Raw genomic sequence first — 21,190 nt, 5'->3', positions numbered from 1 at the left:
AAACCATGGCCTGCAGATAAAATCCAGCCTGCCACCTGTTTTTGTAAATAAAGTTTTATTGGAACACAGGTAAATCCATTTGTTTACATATTGTCTACAGCTAATTTTGTACTAGGAGGTAGAGTTAATGAGGCAGAGTTGAGTACTTGCAACAGATTATATGGCTTGAAAAGCCTAAAATATTTACTTTCTGGCCCTTTACAGAAAAAGGAAACCTTTTCCTCATCTATAGAGCAGGGTGATAATATTATCTATCATTATTGCCTTTAAAAGGCAATGCTTTTAAAATTCTTTAAAAAATATGCATGGCTGGGGCGCCTGACTGGCTGAGTCAGTTGAGCGTCGCACTTCAACTCAGGCCATGATCTCGCTGTGCGTGAATTTGAGCCCTGCATCAGGCTCACTGCTGTCAGTGCAGAGTCCACTTCTGATCCCCTGTCCCTCTCTCTGCCCCTCCCCCACTCTGAAAAATTAATAAACATTAAATACATAAATAAAATAATACACGCATGGCATGTAGAGAACATTTAAAAAGTTTTAAGCATTATTACCTGCAGTTTCCACTTGACCCTCTTGGGTTATTCCATAGGCATCCTTAGTGGACAGATCCCTTTTGTTTTACACTCTGGAAAGCCCTTTCCTCTTTCTAGACTGAGGCTCCCCTCCTTTCCAGATCCATTAGTAATATGAAAATATGTGTAAACTTTACAGAAACACATATCTGTTTTACTTTCTGGCTTAAAACTAGATTAGATGGTCGTTTGTATCTCTCAAGGCCTGTCAAATTTATTGCCATAAAGTTATTTTTATATGCTCTTACTATCTTTTGAATGTCTGCATCATCTGTAATCATGTCCCCTCTTTGATTCTTCTGTCCTTTTTTATTTTAATCAGTTTTTCCAGAAGTTTTACCAATTTTATTGAACTTTCAAAGAAGCACTTTTGGTTATAGATACTTTTCTCTATTTTTTTGTTTCACTTTTATTGAATTCTACTTTTTTCTTTTGTCTGGTTACTTTTGGTTTTATTTGCCCTTTTTCTAGTGTCTTCAGGTAGCATTTTAGATTACTGATTTTAGAAATTTCTTCTTTTTTAATATAAACATTTAAAGTTGTACATATCTCGGTAAGCATGCTTCATGTACCTCCCACATATTTTGAAATGTATTTTCGTTTTCATTCAGTTCAATATAATTTCTAACTTCCTTTGTGATTTCTTCTTGGTTTACTTAGACATGTATTTAATTTCTAAGTGTTTGAGGATTTTACAAATACCTTTTCTGTTATAGATTTCTAATTTAATTCCACTGTGTAGAATACTTTGTATGATTTCAGTCCTTTAAAATTTATTGAGACTTGTGTTATAGATCAAAATTTGACCTGTCATGGTGAATGTTTTATGTGTACTTGTAAAGAATATATATTCTATTGTTATTCTAAATAATATCAACTGCATCAGATTGGTTGATAATGTTCAAGTTTTCTATAGTCTTACTGAGTTTTTAAACTTATTAATTCTGAGATTGTGCTAAAATGTACAATTATAATTTTTCCTTTTCTGTCAGTTTTTTGCTTTGTGTATTTGAAGTTCTGTTGAAGTTCATATACATTTAGAATTCATGTGTCTTTTTGATGAATCAATCTGTTTATCAGTATGAGATGTTCTTTTTTATCCCAGTCATATCCCTTGCTCTAAAGTCTGCTTTGTTCTAACATTAATATATCCTGCCCAGCTTTCTCTTTCCATGGTATGTTTTTCCATTTGTTTGCTTTCAATATGTGTCTCAAAGTATGTTTCTTATAGCAGAATATTATTGTTTTATGTTTTTATTCATCCTGACAATCTTTTCCTCTTAATTGGTGTGTTAAGATCCTTTCACTTAATGTAATCATCAGTAGTTGAATTGAATTGAATTCTGGTTGGATTTAAATCTACCATATTGCTATTTGTTTTCTATTTGTTCCATCTGTTTTTATTTCCTTTTCCTGCTTTTCCTGCCTTTTTTTGTATTGAGTATTTATATGATCCCACTTTATCTCCACTTTAGTGAATCTACTTTGTTGCTGTTGTTGCTTGATTTATAATATGTACATCTTTAATATATTACAATCTCTTTAAATATTATTTAATTCGTGTTTAGCATCAGTACTTTATAATGATATATTCTTAATCCCTCCCTTCCATCCTTTGTGTTATTCTTTTTGTATGTTTTAATTCTACATGTGTTATGATCCCTGTAATACATTATTATCCTTACTACTGCTTAAAATAGTCAATCATCTTTTAAAGAAACATGAAAACAAGGAAAAATATTTTTATATTTATCTACTTATTTATCAGTCTGTCCCTCCCTGGATTCCTTGTGTAAGTGTGCGTTTCTATATGATGTAACTTTCCTTCTGCCTGAAGAACTTCTCTTAACATTTCTCCTAGTATAAATCTGTGATAGGTATACCTTTTGTAATATAAGTATTTGGTATATACTACCCTGTAGTATAGGTTTGTTGAATTCACAAAACTTTTGTTTTACGAAAAAATGCTTTATTTCACCATCATTGAAAGATTTTTTCACTTGGTACATTTCCCTAGAATTCTAGGTTAACAGTCAATTTCTTTTAGCACTTAAAATGTCTTTCCATTATCTTCTGGCCTCCATGGTGTCACAACACATCTCAATCATTCTTTCTTCCTCTGTACATTTTTCTTAAAGGGTTAGGTAGTAAATATTTTAGGTTTGTTGGGGGGGCCTGGGTGGCTCAGTGGGTTAAGCATCCAACTTCGGCGCAGGTAATGATCTCATGGTCTGTGAGTTCGAGCCCTGCGTCAGGCTCTGTGCTGACATCTCAGAGCCTAGAGCCTGCTTCGGATTCTGTGTATACCTCTATCTCTGCCCCTCCCCTGCTCATGCTCTCTGTCACTCTCTCTCTCTGTCAAAAATAAATAAACATTAAAAAAAAATTTTTTTAATATTTTAGGCTTATAGGTCGTCTGGCCTTTGTTGCAACTGCTCAACTTTGGTGTAGTATAAAAGCAGCAATGATTTTGATATGATTATGATGTTCCTTGTGTGGTTTTCCCATGTTTCTTATGCTTAGTTTTGAGTTTTGTGGATTTGGTGGCTTATAGTTTTTACGAAGTTTGGAAATATTTCAGTCACTATTTGTCTTAGATATTTTTCTCCCTTCCCACTTGGGACTCCAGTTGCACAAATGGGATCCTGCTTGATACGGTGCCACAGCTCACTTATGCTCTTTTTATTTTTCCTGCCTTTTTCTTTCTATGCTTCATTTTGAATAACTTCTGTTGCTATCTTAATAGTTCTCTGCTAGTTCTTCCATGGTGTTTAATTCCATGCAGTATATTATTGATTAAGGTGTCAGCCAGGATGGCAGTGTCATCTGAGGCTCAGGGTCCTCTTCCAAGTTTACTGGTAATTGGCAGAATTCAGTTTCCCATCGTTGTAGGGCTGACTGAGGCCCTCACCTCCCAGAGAGGCTGCTTGCTTTCCCTGCCTGTGGCCCACTCTACAACTGGCTGTTTGACTATTCAAGAGCAACAGGAGAGCATCTCGGCTGCTTCTAATATTATCTATCTCTTTGACTTCTGTCTCTTGATGTATAGACTCTCTTTAAAAAAAATTTTTTTTAATGTTTATTCATTTTTGAGAGACAGAGAGAGACAGAGTGCAAGCGGGGGAGGAGCAGAGAGAGAGGGAGACACAGAATCTGAAACAGTCTCCCGGCTCCGACCTGTCAGCACAGACCCTGACGTGGGGCTCAAACCCACACAGACTGTGAGATCATGACCTGAGCCGAAGTCGGCCGCTCAACTGACTGAGCCACCCAGGCGCCCCTGTACAGACTCTCTTTTAAAGGGGTCACCTAATTAGGTCAACCCCTCCCCCCTAAGATAATCTCCTTTTTTATTAACTGAAAGTCAACTGATTACGGACCCTAGTCATATCTTCAGAATCCCTTCATCTTTGCTATATAATGTAACCTAATCACAGAAGAGATATCCCATCAGATTTACAGCTCTGTCCACACTCAAGGAGAAGGGATTATACAGGGAGTGTATACCAGGGAGAGGGAATCTGGGGCTGTCTTAGAATTCTGCTCACCACAGTTTGATTTATACTATTAATATAATTTGAAGAGTACAAATTATATTTTCTAGACAGGATATAGATAGACTGGAAATACTAATAAACTACCACTGATTAAACAGTTGAAAACAAACAGCTATTTTCTAAAGTAAATTATAACTGTAGCCTCAGTATATTGTGTTTTTTTTTTCTTTGAACTATAGTTTAACTGAGCTGATGGGCTCATTGTATTTTAAGAAAATTTTAAGAAAAGAGTGTCATCAAAACCTTGGAAATTTTCCATTTGCGTCCTAGTAAATATATACAATTTTGAAAATCCTCGGTTTCCTCTTTTTACATAATTTTAGCGCTTAGATCTTTGCTCTGTTAACTATTTTGCAGTTCTACGGTAATGTTCTCCTAGCAACATGAAAGGGGAGACCAAATATTGTGCACAGTTGGCAGTGCAGTGTTGCTTAGCTACCTATCTTTTTAATTTGAAATATTAGGCATTTCAATAATAGGTAGCCTTTAAGCTCTTAAGTGTTTGCTCATGACACATTGCAGTGTTTTATGTGTGCTTTTCACCTTTGTATTATAGCTGTTATTATGAAAGGTTAAAAAAAATGGGAGTGTATTTAATAGTAGTCAGTAGAGTACTTTAACTACATAAAATCAGTCATTTTATGAGAAGTTCTAATATGGACACAAATGAAATTATAAGCTATACTTTAATATGAACTTACCTCAGTGCAGCTGTACTACAAAATGCAATAATTATACCAATCTGTCATTTGATTGCAAGGAAAATCAGTGCAGAATGTCTAAAATATTGCCTATAGTTGTTTTAAAAATAGCAATCTTGTTATACTCCAGGAGTACTATTAAATACATACTGAGAAAGCACTTTATTATATTATGTTGCTGTCATGCCTTTCCTGTTACTTTTTCTTAAAGTAGGATATCAAGTACTAAACAGTATTCCTGCAGCACATCTCCTAATTTGGAAAAGATGAATATATTAAGATTCTTCTAAATGGATTCTTTAAAAAAAACTTTTTTTTAACATTTATTTATTTTTGAGAGACAGAGTGCAAGTGGGGGAAGGGCAGAGAAGAGGGAGACACTGAATCTGAAACAGCTCCAGGCCCTGAGCTGTCAGCCCAGAGCCCAAACACTGGGGGTGGAGGAGGGGGGGGAGGGGGGGGGAGGGGGGGTGAACCCACGAACTCTGAGATCATGACCTGAGCTGAAGTCAGATGTCCAACCAACTGAGCCACCCAGGCACCCCATCATTTCTGAGTTTCTTAATATAGATCCTAGCTGACAGTAGAACAGTTCCTACGAATGAAAAGATACAAACATTTTAAAGACCTCTAGACATGTTAATTATTTTTCCAAAAGTTGACCATCCTTGCAGACATTTACTAGTTTAATTTTTAGAAGAGGAAGAAATAGTTAATATTTTTAATTTGTTTTTAAGATCAAGAAGATTGAATTTTTTCTATGTTAGTTAGCCATTTGTAATTATTTTGTGAAAATTTTCGTTTCCCTATTCCATTTATTGATAAATCTTTGTGTCTTATTGATTTGGGGGAGATCTTCATATTCTGAATTTATCCCCCTTTCTGTCATATTTTCTCATTTGTTCCCCTTTTGATTTTTACACTTTGCAAAATACAGATCTTTCAAAAAGTTCTTTTGAAGATATTTTCAACTTTTCTTTTTTCTTTTCATTTATTGCCTTTAGATTTGAAAATCCCTTTACTGTGCAGATTTTCCTACATTTTATCTCTTTTTGCCCCATTCACCTGTGGGTGAGCACTGGCTCAAGTTCTTAGAAGCTTCTTGTCTGAAATCCCAGCTCACAACTGGGCATTCACAGAATGAATCTTTCTGGCTCTTGATGTTGGCTATACCCAAAGGATGTCCATTCTTTCAACAGCGGTTCCAATTGCTAGGGTCCTGGGGGGTCAGCAGGAAACAAATAGATGTAAATCTCCACCCTTTGTAGAGTAGACATCACCTTCCTTCTCCCCTTCCCCAATGCCTGGCCTTTCTCATCACCATGATTTTCCCTCCACCAACCCAAATGTGACACGTTGTTCAAGGCCCAGCTTTTCCAAGAAGCTCTTTCTCTGAGTCTGCCGGCAGGCCCTTGGACTCCTGTGTTCAGCTCTCCACAGTGAGTTCGTCTGTCACTGCTCTGCACTGGTACTGTTAACAGCTACCATTAGGATGTGTCCCTTAGGTGCCACTTTACAAAGGAAAGTAACAAAAATGGTTTTCTACATCTAATATTTTTACATCTAATTCTCAACCGTGTAAAGTGTATTTTGGTTTCTATTGTTGAGCTAGAAATAAAACTGATTTTTTTTCCAAATGTTAATCCAGAGCACCAGTAAGAATATCTTCTTGCCCACTGATTTATGATAGTTCTTTTAACATGTACTAACCTCTTGGCTACTGGGCTGATTGCCTGCTTTCTATCCTGTTTTATTGATCTTTCTATTTTGCATGAGAACAACATTATAAATTAGCTTTATTATACCCTTTTTGATATTCAGGACTGTTTACTTATCTTTATAGGGTAATTTGGATTGTTTACCTTACATCTCATGCTATGACTATTTCTGTTATTTTATGCTTTTTTATTGTTGTGAATGAAATTTTTTTCTGCTCTGTTTTTTGACTCATTTTTGCTAGCATATTGAAAGGGTATTCTTTTTTATATTTATCTCAAATCTGAGCTCTTTATTCTTTGTAATTATGAGTTGAGTTTATAGAGTTAGTTGCTATCTAATCATAATATTTGCAAATGAAAATTTACTTTTCCTTACTAGAAATTATGTCTAGATTGGCTGGAAATTCCAGAGCAATATTAACTAATAATGTAAATAGTGGATATTCTTGTCACAGAAAACTAAAGTAATAGTTAAGGGAAAACACAGTCAACTTTATATTAGAAAATACTATAGTTAAAAATAAAACATCTTTAATTATCCTAGATTAGATTAATTGTATTGCAAATTTAACATGAGTAAGGTGCATCAGAATCCTGGGAGATGTTCATTTCCCCCGCAGTGGGGCAACATCTGGGTAACACTCATTACTAACTTCAAAAGGAAAGGAACTAGACTTCAGATCTAGGTTGCAGTTAAGAGGAGGAAGTTGGGTGAATTAGTCTGGGTTCCCCTACTTCATTTCCTGGAGAGCAGTTCCTGGCATGGTGGCAAATGGAGTCAGTTTCTTTCCATGAAGATCTTAAGAGAGACCTGGAACAGCATCACTACAGCTCCCTTAAATGTGGGAGAGTGTGCAAAGAACATTCATGAAATTTACCTCTAGAAGACCGATATTTTTCCTGGATAGCTTCATCAGAGTCTGGCTCTAGATAATTTTTCAGGTGTGACAGATGCTGATTGAAGCCCTTTTTGAAAGTTAGATGAGTTATGGGGGCTAGATGTCTCATTCCAGGAGGGTCAGAGGAGATCATCTTGACAGACCTCCCCCACCTAAGTAAAGTTCATGGTGGACAAGGGGTTGATTAGCTGCCCTTTATGCTGTTCTTATTTATACCATTGTTGCAGAAACCTGAAGCCACAAGTATGTAGATGGGAACTTTATTTTCTTATGATAATAAGGGATCAGGGTGTTTCCTTCCACATTAATTATCACCTCAGTGGATGTATTCCATAGCTTTTGAGGCATAATAAACCATTCTAAAATTTAGTAGCTTAAAATATCAACCATTTACTTAGCTCGTAGTTCTGTAGGTTGACAGATTAGGCCAAATTTAGCTGGGCAGTTCTCGACTGTGTTCCCTTATGAATCTGTGGTCAGTCCTGGGTTGGTTAGGTGGTTCTGCTTCTAGGAATTGGCTGGTTGTTATCTGGGGGACCTGAGTTTTTCTCCACATGGTAGAAGCCTTGCTTCTTTTCCTCCAGAAGACTTGCCTTCATTTTTTCTCATGGTAGCAGAGTTTTGAGAGCAGAAGCAAGCAAAGCCTCTTGAGGCTAACCTTGAAATTAGGACACTGTTACTTGTGTTTTATTGACCAAAAGATGTCACAAAGCCAGCTGATTCATGGAGAAAGGGTATAGATTCTACTTCATGGTGAGAGTTGATATAACGCCACATATTGCAAACGGCATAGGTTCAAGGGAAGTATGGAGAATTGGGCCATTTTTGCCATCAGTCTGCCACAGTTGGGTGAATGACTTAAAAATATGCTTTGGGCACTAATTTCCTTATCAATGTAGATTTTAATTTTGCTCCTATTTATTTATTTATTTGAGAGAGAGAGAGAGAACACAAGTGAAGAAGGGACAGAGAGACAGAGGGAAACACAGAATCTGAAGCAGGCTCCAGGCTCTGAGCTGTCAGTGCAGAGCCTGATGCAGGGGTCAAACTCATGAGCCATGAGATCATGACCTGAGCTGAAGTCAGATGTTTAACCCACTGAACCACCCAGCCCGTCCTTAATATGGCTCCCTTTTGATCTCAGCCTGTTATCCTTGTATCTTGTATAATATTTCTCTTTATACCATTCTTCTATTTTCAGTATCTTGTGCATCTTCAAGTCCATGCCAAATAAAATTTTTCTAAAACTATCTTTTCATTCCTATTAAATCTTACTTAGAGATATGTTCTCTGCACCTTCAGGATGTTTCTTTCTCATGTGTGGGAGTATTTTTACTCATAGACTTCACTGTGTTTTTTTCCTTTTTCTTAGAATGCTGTTGATGTGTGCCAACAGAGTGTGTGGATGCCTCTCACTATCTACTTAGGTTTGAATGCCTTCTCAGATCTGCATCTGAAGACTTAAGTTGTTATACGTTTCTGTGACTAGCAGGCAATCATCAATGTAGTTTTGCTAAACTAAACCAGGATCATCTGCTAACATGCTACATATACCTGGTTTGGGGGCACTTTAAAAGGATGAATGCTAGGGGCGCCTGGGTGGCTCAGTCGGTTGAGTGTCCGACTTTGGCTCAGGTCATGATCTCGCGGTCCGTGAGTTCGAGCCCCGCATCGGGCTCTGTGCTGACCACTCAGAGCCTGGAGCCTGTTTCAGATTCTGTGTCTCCCTCTCTCTCTGACCCTCCCCCATTCATGCTCTGTCTCTCTCTGTCTCAAAAATAAATAAACGTTAAAAAAATTAAAATAAATAAAAGAATGAATTCTATGGAAAAACTGTATTAATATGTACTACTACAAGGATTTTTCCTGTATTTTCCCTTCTCTGCAGAGCTTTTCATGTAGATATTGAAACTTCTTAGATGCAGTGAACTTTTGTCAGTGTCCCTCTACCTTCTGACACCCTCTTTACTGGCAATTGTATTTAAATGGATAAAGAGGTTTGCCTTGGGGTGGGGGAGGGTTGGGAATGAGTTTCGTTACTCTGGCTGCCTCATAAAGCCATCCTTCTACTGTATAAACATGATTTCTCTTCAATAGCAGGTAGAAAAAGGGAGAGAGCTAAAGCCTCTTTTCAGTTGACGAAATTACTGTGTTTCACCAAGCAGAGCAATCCTTTGCATTGTGGGTAGTAATCAAAAAACTGGGCCACTATTAATTTGTTTGTAGACCTGGTTTCTAAGACTTTCAAATAGTGGAATTATCTGAGGTTTCTCATTAGAGGTTAAATGAATTTTAGTAGGATGTGCTTTGTCTTTTTCTGTGTCTTAACATGTATTTTCCTGAGAATATGGAAAAGCTGCACTGGAGGATTCTACACAGATGCCATGTTAAGCTAAGAGTCCAAGTTGTATTGAATTAATAATTCATTTGCCATTTTTTATTAATCAAAATATGTAATGAGTATATAGTAAAAGGTATAGCAACTGCAAATAGCCATTTTGAAAGGCTGAGATTTGCTGCTTTGGTTAGCCTGTACAGTGTTATAATGTGAATACAGAATTTCCATTGTAATTTTGGAGTGATTACATATATTTCTTAGTCCTCCACTATTATCTTCAAAGCTCTAGCACTTTGCGATTCTCTCTGGTCCTGTCCTGGGCATCAGTGGTCTAAATATGGGACACATCTATCATCCCAAAATGAAAATTAAGGACCAGGAAGCAATGCCTCCAGAATTCTCTGAGCCAGTCTTTGGAATAACAGATCAAAATAGCTGCCTGGATCAATCTTGGGGGAAATGATGGTGACTTCCAAAGAAGCTGTAGTTGTCTACTCTCTGGCGCTTGTTTCTGATTAAGTTTAAGATTTAATGGTACAACTGTGACCTCAGGGAATCTATCTCATTGGAAAGTAACTAAAGTTTCTAGAGCTGCAAAACTAAGAATTGCTATTAACTACTTGATTATTATTTTAATAATTTCTAATCATAGAGCTTACATAGTATTCACTTTTTTTTTTTTTTTATTAAGCATGAGTTGGTTTAAATACCACCTGAAAGTTACAGTACTTTTGAACTCTTGAAAGTTCATACCTCTGAACTCTTTTAGCACTGAAATTCATTAAATTGGTTTATGGAACAATCATCTGTATTATAGCCTGTTCTTCTATAGTTAAGAGTTTAATGCCAGATTTTGGCAATATTTATTTAAATTTTTAAAAGTATTAACCTGGGGGCACCTGGATGGCTTAGTCAGTAGAGTATCTGACTCTTGATCCCCGGGTTGTGAGTTCAAGCTCCACATTGGGTATGGAGCCTACTTAAAACAAACAAAACTGTGTGTGTGTGTGTGTGTGTGTGTGTGTGTGTGTGTGTGTGTGTGTAAATACCATATAGGGCGCCTGGTGACTCAGTTAAGCATCTGACTCTTGGTTTCAGTTTAGGTCATGATCTCATGGTTCATGAGTTTGAGCCCCTCATCAGGCTTCATGCTGACAGTGCAGAGCCTGCTTGGGATTCTCTGCCTCCCTCTCTCTCTGCCCCTCCCCTGCTCGTGCTCTCTCTTTCTCAAATCTCAAAAATAAGTAAACTTTAAAAAAATTTAAAAATATAAATACCGTATAAATCAGAGACTCCTAGTTATCAGGAAAAATGTGAATCTTATCTCCCCAACTAGGTCAGTGCTCTTCAACGGAATTTCCAGGGAACATGTGCAAACTGGTTAATAAAGATGTACTTCCACTAATAACTAATAATGATAATCTTGTCCCAATTTACAGAAAAATAATTTTTGGTTTAGTGTTTTCAACTCTTGAGGTGTGGATTACCAATTATTTGACTAATAGAAAATAAACATGACAAAAACCAAGCATAGTCAATCATGTTTAGTTCAGTCATTTGTTTTTCATTGTCACATGCTTGTGATATTTGTATTACCTGTCTTTAATATAGCTATGCTTTATACTAATCTAGATTTTCTACTGGAATTAAGTTAAGACTTTTCATAGTGTTTCACAAAGAACACCATGACTTCCAAAAGCTCTGCCATCTGAAATGGTTTGAGAACCAATGGACTTAACCATCTTGTAAGATACTAGAGGGAAAGAACTTCTGTCTTCATCATCATCTCACATATGATCAGAACCATTGCAGAGTTTTGAGTAGAAAGTAACATGAGGAAAGGTTGGATTATAATATTTTTGTGTTTGGGAAGTTTTCTGGAAGGAGTGTGGGTTGGGGGTAGGAGTAGACCTAGAGTGAATGTGGCATATAACCACTGTAAACAATATTGTCAGTTGTGTTTATATTAGGCATTGATTAAAACTCTAGCATTATCATCCAGATGAAAATATTACGGTGAATTTCTCCTATTAGTTTAACAAGTTAATTTTGAATTGAAATTTGTACAAACTAAAATAACAAAGATTAGATTGGTTCAAACAGCGTTCCTCATAACAAACACAAAAGAAAGTTACCTTAAAAGTACTTTGAGTTTCATATCACTTTTCTAGGTAGGAACGAGTAGTTATGGAGTAAATGTTCAGAAAACACATCATTGCAGTAATTGTGCATTCATTCATTCCTAGGAGGTCCGTGTTACCACGTCCATTTTGTAGATTCAGCAATTCAGAGTGGAGAAGTGGCTTGAAAGGCAACGTAGGCTTTAAGTGTTAAAAGTAAACTTTGAATCCAAAGCAGTTAATTCTAAATCCCATGCTCTTTGAACCACACCACACCGAGCCCTCATTTTTAAATTATTTAATTTTTTAAATTACAAAAGTAATGTGTACCTAAAACAAACAATACTTACACGCATGCATGTGAGGCTTATATTTGTATTTGTATATGTACAAATATATATTTGTATTTTAGGAAGATGTGTCTAGCAGCAATAGATAGATGGAAAAGAGGTGGACATCTTGGAGGAAGAGAAACTGTTAGGACACCATTTCAGTGATCCTGACAAGAAATGATAGGAGCTAGAACTAAGGTAGTGGCAGTGGTAATAGAAGACTTATAAAGGACAAATATGATGGGGATAAAACCTATAAGAATTAGTAACTCATGGAAATGGGAAGGTCTGCGAGATAGGGGAGCTAGGAAGGACTTTTAGCTTTATCACTTGGGCAACATGGTGATGCCCTTCATGTGGATTGAGAGGTGGAAAACGGAAGGAAGAACAGAGCTGGGTGAAGGACTCGGGAATGAATTTGCTCTTGGCTGTGGTAAAGTTTGTGATCCTTGAGAATATCCAACTAAAGATAATTGTACGTGAACATAGGGTTTAGCATAGAGTTCTATGTTAGTGATAACAATTTGTGAATCATAAGCCTGCTGGCAGAGGTCAAAACCACGGTACAGGTGTCACCCAGGGAGATTATATAAAGGGAGAGAATAAATGGCTAAACGCAGACCTCTAGAGAACACTAGAATTTAAGGAGCAAAGAAGACTGAAAAGGAATGGTTAGAGAAGTAGAATAAAAACCTGGTGAGAGTGTCCCTGAAGCTAAGGGAGGAGAACTTCAGAAGAGAAGGAAGAAGTTTCAGAAAGATCACCTAATTGAAAACCAGGCATTTCCATAGGTAACTTCTCCATTTGTAAAATTAAACGAAAAATAAAATTTCATTGTATCAAAATATTCTTTTGAATTCTTTTAATGGGTTTATAATGTATACATTAGGCAACTATCAGGTATTTTAGGGCATAGATAATAAACATAAGTTACTATGGAATGTGGCAGCATATTACTGGCATGGCCTTTACTGGTTAATTCTGCTTGATTTGACTTGTTTTATTTTTGAGTTTGCCTGCCTTCCTTCCTTCCTTCCTTCCTTCCTTCCTTCTTTCCTTCCCTGCCTCCCTCCTTTCCTTTTGTAACATGATGAGTTTAGGATTGAGTGAAGAGCATTAGGAGTCTTGGTTATGTATGGGAAACCAAACTGTGAGATGCAGATACCTCTAAGAGATTTATGAGCCTTCCTTGGCTAGTTTACATGGTGACTAGAACAAATTAAAATTTCAGACTACAATTTCTCTTCACTCTATTCTACTCTAAAATATGACCCTCATGTCATATGATTCTCATATCATGACTATCATTACAATATTGGCTAGTAGTTCAGGAAGTAAAACTCATAAAAAGATCATAGTCACAGACTTCCAATTTCAGGGACATAATGTAGCTGTTGAAATGACAACTAAATGGGGAAGACTGGTCTCCCCTTTCTTGCTGGACAAAGAAATATACAAGACACTTGGTTGGGTGTTGAGAGGTGGGGGAATTGACAAGGAGATATAAAATGGACTAAGCCAGATTTTGCCCCCTGGAAGTTTGCAAGGAGATAAGCGATAAAGATAATTATATTACTAAATAGAAGTAAGTGTAGAAAGAACTATAGATTCAAAGAAAAGAATATATCAGGTGGGAAAATCTGGAGGAGTTGGCATTTCAGTTAGTTTCAAACAGGCAGAATGAGGTAAAGAGCATTTTGTCTCAAGGGCATAATCTAACTAAAGGTATTAGACCCCAGATAAGTATTTGTTGACTATCAGAACAAATGGAATTGAGTGGCATTTGTTTTTCCACTGATTTAATCAGTATAATATATGTACGTTTTCTACATGCCAGGCATTATGGCAGGTAGGTGCTAGGAATATGAGCAACATGACCCTCATAGAGCTATCATCTAATAGGAGAAACAGATAAAACCAACAAACTAATGGATATATAAATTTGAAATGAGAAGGACTGTTAGGCCACCAAATAGCTTGGGTGAAGAGAGATGGCTGGGTAGGGTGGTCAGTGAAGTCTCTTTGAAGGCACAAAATGTCATTTGAAACTGATCTTTGTAAGAACCACTTTGAAATATTTACCCAGTTAGAATTCTTTATCACTGTTGCTATCCTAATAACATTTAATTTGGCTAAATTACTCCCTCTTAAAACACAACCTATGAAATTTCTGTTTTCCACCAGTATTTGCTTTATACATCGTTGTTAAATTTACCCTGTCATCTTTGTTTTGCAGAAACCAAAGCTGAAAGATTGGCATCCTCCTGGGGGTTTTATTCTGGGATTGTGGGCACTCATTATAATGGTTTTCTTCAAAACTTATGGAATCAAGCATATGAAGTTCATTTTCTAGATGCGATGTATGAAGAAGACTGCATGAAGACTACCACCGTCGATATGATTTTATGCCATTATATTTTTAAAAAGTACGTTGTTCTTGTGTGAATTGGGTAAAAAGTATAGGGAAACTAAAGTTGAATGAACTACTGATTTGATAACTTAGAGAAAAATAATTGTTAATGCAACTTCTAAATATACTTTTTTTGTTGTGCATGTTATTAAAAAGATGGGACAGAGAGATCAGAGTATACTTAACAGCTGCTTTTGCAAATAAAAATGTCCCCTAATCTTACTCCCTTTCCACTTGGAAAAGAAAAAAAAAATGTGAAGACATAACATTCTCACTAGCAGATGTAAGCTTCTGTCAGTATTTTTGTGTTGTTCTCCTAGTCTTTTTTTTTCTGTATACATATTTTTTTCCCAATTAGAGATCATATAGAATATATCATTCTGTAACTTTACTTTTCATTTTACAATTTGTTATCAACCCTTAAAAGTTCTTCAGAACACATTGTGAATGGTTGCACAGTATCCATTCTACGAACGTACAGTAAGATTTTTAATGTTCTTCTGTTCTTGGACCACTTACTTTGTTCCCAAAATCTTCCTTTGGTTCATTCTTTACCACGTTAATATTTTACTCTCAGCATTCATGGAATTCTGAAGCTTTAATTATAAGTCAATATAAAAACATTAGTTCCTTCATTTATGGTACTGATAGTTTGGGGGACCTTATTTGCTGTCAGTTTATCTGGAAAATGTAAGACCTTTGAGAATTTCTTATTACTGACTGCTCAAAAGAAACAAACCCCATCATTTCTCATTTCTAACCATTCTGTGATACTCTACAATTGACTACCTCCCCTCCAGTTTCCATATTGAAAGAGACATTGTTTCAATTCTGTTTAAGGGAAACCTTGCCCACTGGCTCTTTCTATACTTTTTCTGAGATGATCCCATAGAGTGGATGGACGGTATGAAAAATTCACACTTCCCTGCCTTCATGTCTGACTGATGCATCATAAAAGGCAGAGAAGACCCCTTTCCTGATCTCTGTGAAGATGCAAGAGCTCATATCTTCATCACTGATTTTTTAGCTTACAAGTCATCTTCCTGTCTGTCTCATAACTGGAAATAGTTTTGAGATTGTGTTTTGCCATCAGCCGCAGATACTATTTTTTTGCATATGGGGGGTAAAAACCATGAAAGTTAAGTATTCGTGTCCCACAGGATACCTTCTTGTATTTCATCTGTTTTACCCAGATCTTTATCTTTATTAATTGCAAAGATCTTGTTTATAATTATAGGTAACATTAAAAAGAACTCTTTCCCCACAATGAAACCTCCTAAAATTAATATTCATTAGGATTTGCTTTCCTTTTAACACTTAAAATATTACACTTTAGTTACATGCAAAATGGTCATACTTTTCACAGGCAAAGGATACACTGTTACCTCTCAGGTTAGAACAAATTATATTAAGGTTTTTTGCTTAGTAATGAGGCATTTGCTTTGCTCTGAACCTTCATTTTAATTGATCTTTTTATTGGTGTACTAGGTAAATGAAGAGGGAGAATTTGTATCTGAATAAATGGAGAGGTATCCTTCTGTCCATAGGGAGGGGGAAAAACAAACTTACACTAGACTAGCCAGATCACAGTAGCAGAGAGAGAGAAAAGGTTGACCATGGCACCCTGCAAACACTTATGCAAGGTCTTGAACATTTGGTGGGACCAAGCTGCTTCGCGTCAAAAGGAAATATGACTGATCTTGAGTCAAAGTAATTGAGTTTGAATATAATGAAACCTACCCCAATGGTACAGACCGCTGGGAAGTAACAGCCTTCCTCTTTAGAGGCAGTAGAAGGTGCCCTTCTTAGTTAAAACCAAACTGGAAAATGTAATACTGGATATAATATACAGGATTAATTTTGCCCAGGCAGAGTTTCTAAGGGCAGTTATTTCTTTCTGTTTCATTATCGAATGTTCAGAATACAGTTAAAGCAGAAAGCTTAAACTGTTAAATGTTTAGCTCGTAACCATAATCTTTTTACATAAAGTATATTCTGCTTTCAATAATAAGTAAATCCTCTGCATGTGGTAAGTGGGTAATATCGTAAGTGCAATTAAATAGTCCAGACTTTAAATTATACCATAAAAGCACATCCTTAAATATATTCTGCTGGAGTCACAAAGAGCTGAACAACCGAAAGGAGTTTTCTTTTTGTCTTTCTCACAGTGTTGTTGTGAGAATCAGATGAGATAATGTTATGACTAAACACTTCTGAAACTGTAAATATGTGGCGGTACTGTTTTCTTTATTTGTGCTCAGAAGATGCCAGCAGGGAAGTTAATGATGCCACCGTCCCTCTTTCTGTTGAACTTATTTACCTGTCTAAGCTACTTAATGTGATTCTTGTTCTCTTTGGTATTTTTTTTTTCCCCTGTCCCTGGTGTCTTCAGGGAGAAAAGGAAATGTAGATAAATGGGTCCCAGCACACATGGCCTGACCTTTTAGGGGAGGGACAGGATATGATGATGCCATTCTGCAAAGGCAGCCTGCGTGAGAAAAAGAAACCAAATGATGTGGATTTTAAAATTATGAAAGACATTCATTTGCAGTTTATGAAAGGGAAATGTAGTTTGGATGCAAAGCTGATTAAATTGGATCAAGAAAAATTGGAATTAAATACATAAAATAATGCATGCATTTATGGTTTCAATTTTTATATATCCTCAGCTAGTTGGAAATGATGATTCCCACAACAAGCATAACTCAGCTTGTTTCTGCTTACTGAGTACTTTCTCCTATGGTATATGTTGATAACATTTCTTCCATTATGTATGTTGCATAGCAGAGTTACAGTTACTGTGGGAATCATAATTTGAAATTTTGACTCGTGTGTTTCTGGAATCTTTACAACAAATGTTGCATTAACATAGAACTTTTTCCATTGATTTTACCAAAATTAAATCCATCTGTAGCAGATTCTCTTTTAACTTGTGAAAGAAATATTTTATAAACATACCACAAGGTATGGCTATAAAATAATGAGATCAGCATCCATTTTGGCTTTATGAAATCAGCCTCATTACTTCATCTTTTTCCTGCCGGCCTTTGCCACAAGGAAAGTGCTCTCCGGTGTCGCCCTTCTTTGCTGCCTGCCCTGTCTGCACACGCACTTGCTGTGTAAATATGAAAGTCTTTCAATTGGTGGCCAGTACACCTTGGTAGCAACCAGTCTTTTTTTTTTTTTTTTTTTTTTTTTTTCTTAATGCAGAAATGTTTTGGTTTTGGAACTGTGCTATAAAGTATTTGGTTTATTTTAACTGTGTAGACCTTGAATATGGGATTGATGTAGATGAAGGTGTGACCAAGACACCGGTTAAAAATTAAAAATTCACTTACTTGAAACATCGAAAGTTGGTGACTGTCATACAGAAGTGCTTACTGTTTCATCTGGGCTGCCTGCAGCCACAGAGACCCCAGAGGAATTCCAGACTTGCCCGTGGAATACCCAGTCATAGGGTCGAGCGGGTGGGGCTCACGTGATGTGACTCATGTTCATCTGATACACTGACGGTGCTAGTTTCAGGGACAGCTGGCGGGAGCAATGTAGGACACTTTCCCAAGAGTCATTAAATAAGGTCATAAATGTGAAACACATCATACAATGCCAAACACAGGAGAATTTCACCCTTTCTGTGCTGGACAGGAGGCTACCTAGCTCTTAACTTTCACTTAGTTCTTACCCTCCACTCAAGCCCAGAGGTCACTCTAAAGAACATTGGCCATGGTACGCCTAGACTGACCTGTTCCCTTCTCTTCCCTGAGCCTTACTTTTTACTTGTGTTTAACTCTCTCTGTGGGGTCTGTCCACTTTGTTAGGAATACATCTCTAGCGGGGCACCTGCCTGGCTCAGTCAAAGAGCATGTGACTCTTGATCTGGGGGTTATGAGTTTGAGCCCCACATGGGGTATAGAGTTTACTTAAATAAATTTTTTAAAAGTAGGGGCACCTAGGTGGCTCAGCTGGTTAAACGTCTGACTCTAGATTTTGACTCAGGTTATGATCTCATGGTTTGTGAGATTGAGCCCCATGTCAGGCCTCCTGCTGATGGCATGGAGCCTGCTTGGGATTCTCTCTCTCTCTCTCTCTCTCTCTCTCTCTCTGCCTCTCCCTGCTCACACAATTGTGTGCACTCTCTGTCTCAAAATAAATAAATAAACAGGAAGGAAGGAAGGGAGGGAGGGAGGAAAGAGACACCTGTAGCATGATTTAATGGACAGTCTGTCCTCACCCCAAGCCCTGGATGTCTGGATAATAATCCAGTCTGAAATTTTCCTTTGTTCTTCCACCACAGTGGGTACTGCATTTCCATTTCCTCTTCTCCCCCATCTCATGTTAGTTTGGATGTTTTAAGTTTCAAATGCTAGAAACCCAACCAGAACAAATTTAGACCAAGAAGGGAATTTATTGGAGGGACATTAGAATATCTTGCAAATCTTGGAGGGGTTTCTGGACTGAGCGTCACCAGGACTGGAATGCCACCTGGATATTCTTCTCTGCATTTCCTTATCCCTCCCGGAGACTGGCTTTTTCACATGACTGGTAACACCAGAGCCTTGTGTCCTGTGCTTCACCACAACAGAGAGGAAAATTACTCTGTTCCTTTATTTCTAGTTATAAAAAGTCTTGTGAGAGAACAGATTAACCTTGCTGGTATCAAGGGTTCACTTGGCCAGAAGGTCAGGGTCCTGTAAGCACATAAGGACCTGTGGTGGCTTATCCCTGTCTGTTAGGGCCAGAGAAGGGAGACATCACAGGAGCCACTTAGTCACCCTTACTGCTTTCAACTAGTTTGCTATTCATGCGTGGTCCACAGAGCTCCAGCATCACCACGCATCTCCATTAGAAATGTGGAATGTCCAGGGCACCTGGGTGGTTCAGTCAGTTAAGGATCTGACTCTTGATTTTGGCTCAGGTCATGGATTTCACAGTTCCTGAGTTTGAGCCCCATGTTGGCCTCTGGGCTGACAGCCCAAAGTCCTCTTGGGATTCTCTCTCTCCCTTTCTCTCTGCCCCTCTCCTGCTTGCATTCTCATTCTCTCTCTCTCTCAAAAATAAATAAATAAATAAATAAATAAATAAATAAATAAATAAACAAACAAACATTAAAAAAAAATGTAGAATGTCAGTCAGGGCCCATCTCAGACCCACTGAACCCAAATCTGCAAGATCCCCAAGAAATTTGCATACACCTGAAAGTGGGAGAAGCACTGATTTACTTTCTCTTCCTAAACACCCAACTCTATCCTACAAGGAGATTGTAAAAGACAGCAAATACTTGTAAAACAAACAGCCATGGGTGACTAAATTTATGGGTTCATTGCCTTTTCAGCATTATTATTGACTTCTAGTCAGACCTTTTAAGACTGCACCACTCTCAGTCTTTTTTTTTTTTTCTTCTGAGCCTTTTTCAAAATGTTTAATGGTTAAACAGGCATCTAAGTAGCACCTATTGTATGTAGTATCCTGCAAATTCTTTGACACTCCTTCCTCAAGAGGTGGAGTCTAACTAAACTCCCCTGCCCTGAATATGGGCTGGTCTTAGTTACTTCATCCTAATAAGTAGAATGTGGCAGGATAATACTGTGTGATTTCCAAAGCTAGGTCATAAAAGGTGATCTAGCATCTTCCTGACTCTTTTTCTCAAGACACCTGCTGTTGGAACCTAGCCATCATCCCCTGAGGAAGCCCAGGCCACACGGAGAAGCCATGTATGTGTATTCTGGCTGACAGCCCCAGTTAGGTCCCAGTTGGTAGCCAACAGCAAGCTCTGGAGATACAAGGGACAGAGCCTACATAGATGTTTCCTGACTGCAACCACTGAAGAGACCCTAAGTGACAGCTTCCTAGTTGACCACCAGAGCTATGAGATAATTTGAGAAAAAATTATTTTCTTCCATTGAGTTTAGTGTGGTTTGTTACACAAGGATTGTTACTGAAACACCGTGTTAATGCATTACCCACTCTGGCAGATGCTTTGAGGGATACAAAGAAACAGGTTCTTTTTTTTTTTTTTTTAATGTTTTTATTTATTTTGGAAGAAAGAGACAGAGCATGAGTGGGGGAGGAGCAGAGAGAGAAGGAGACACAGAATTCGAAGCAGGCTCCAGGCTCTGAGCTGTCAGCACAGAGCCCGACGCGGGGCTCGAACTCACAGACCGCGAAATCATGACCTGAGCCGAAACTGGACGCTCAACCTACTGAGCCACCCAGGCGCCCCAGGGTTCTTTTTAAAAGAGTCACAAATTCATTCTTGAAAGACTTGCATGAAGAGATGAAACACCTACATAGCAAATGTAGAAAATGACAGAAAATGACAAGTGCCATTTAAAAACTGGAATAAGGGTTTTAGAAAGAAACTTCTTTTAATTGCTATATAAATGTTATTAATATTGTGCTTACCTTCGGGGGAAGGGGCAGAGAAGACTTCGATATGGAAGTGAAATTTGACTAAGCGATCAGAGTAGATTTTTCTGTTTCTTTCCCTCTCTCTTTCCCACTACTGCTCTTTCAATACTATATATCTATATTTATATATTTAAT

General features: G+C 37.4%; 1 protein-coding gene across 1 annotated transcript in view; it reads left to right on the top strand.

Annotated features, from left to right (window-relative positions):
* Positions 1-17,999, top strand: part of PIGK (phosphatidylinositol glycan anchor biosynthesis class K) — a 127,717-nt gene extending 109,718 nt beyond the window's left edge. Inside the window, exon 11 of the mRNA XM_045477900.1 lies at positions 14,474-17,999. Within this exon, the coding sequence (XP_045333856.1) occupies positions 14,474-14,590 (117 nt within the window). The 3' untranslated portion in view covers positions 14,591-17,999. The remainder of the gene's footprint in view (positions 1-14,473) is intronic.
* The last annotated feature ends 3,191 nt before the right edge of the window (positions 18,000-21,190 follow it).

This window comes from Leopardus geoffroyi, chromosome C1 (assembly GCF_018350155.1).
Source record: "Leopardus geoffroyi isolate Oge1 chromosome C1, O.geoffroyi_Oge1_pat1.0, whole genome shotgun sequence".
Taxonomy (NCBI): domain Eukaryota; kingdom Metazoa; phylum Chordata; class Mammalia; order Carnivora; family Felidae; genus Leopardus; species Leopardus geoffroyi.
This window is presented reverse-complemented; position numbering and strand designations above follow the sequence as displayed.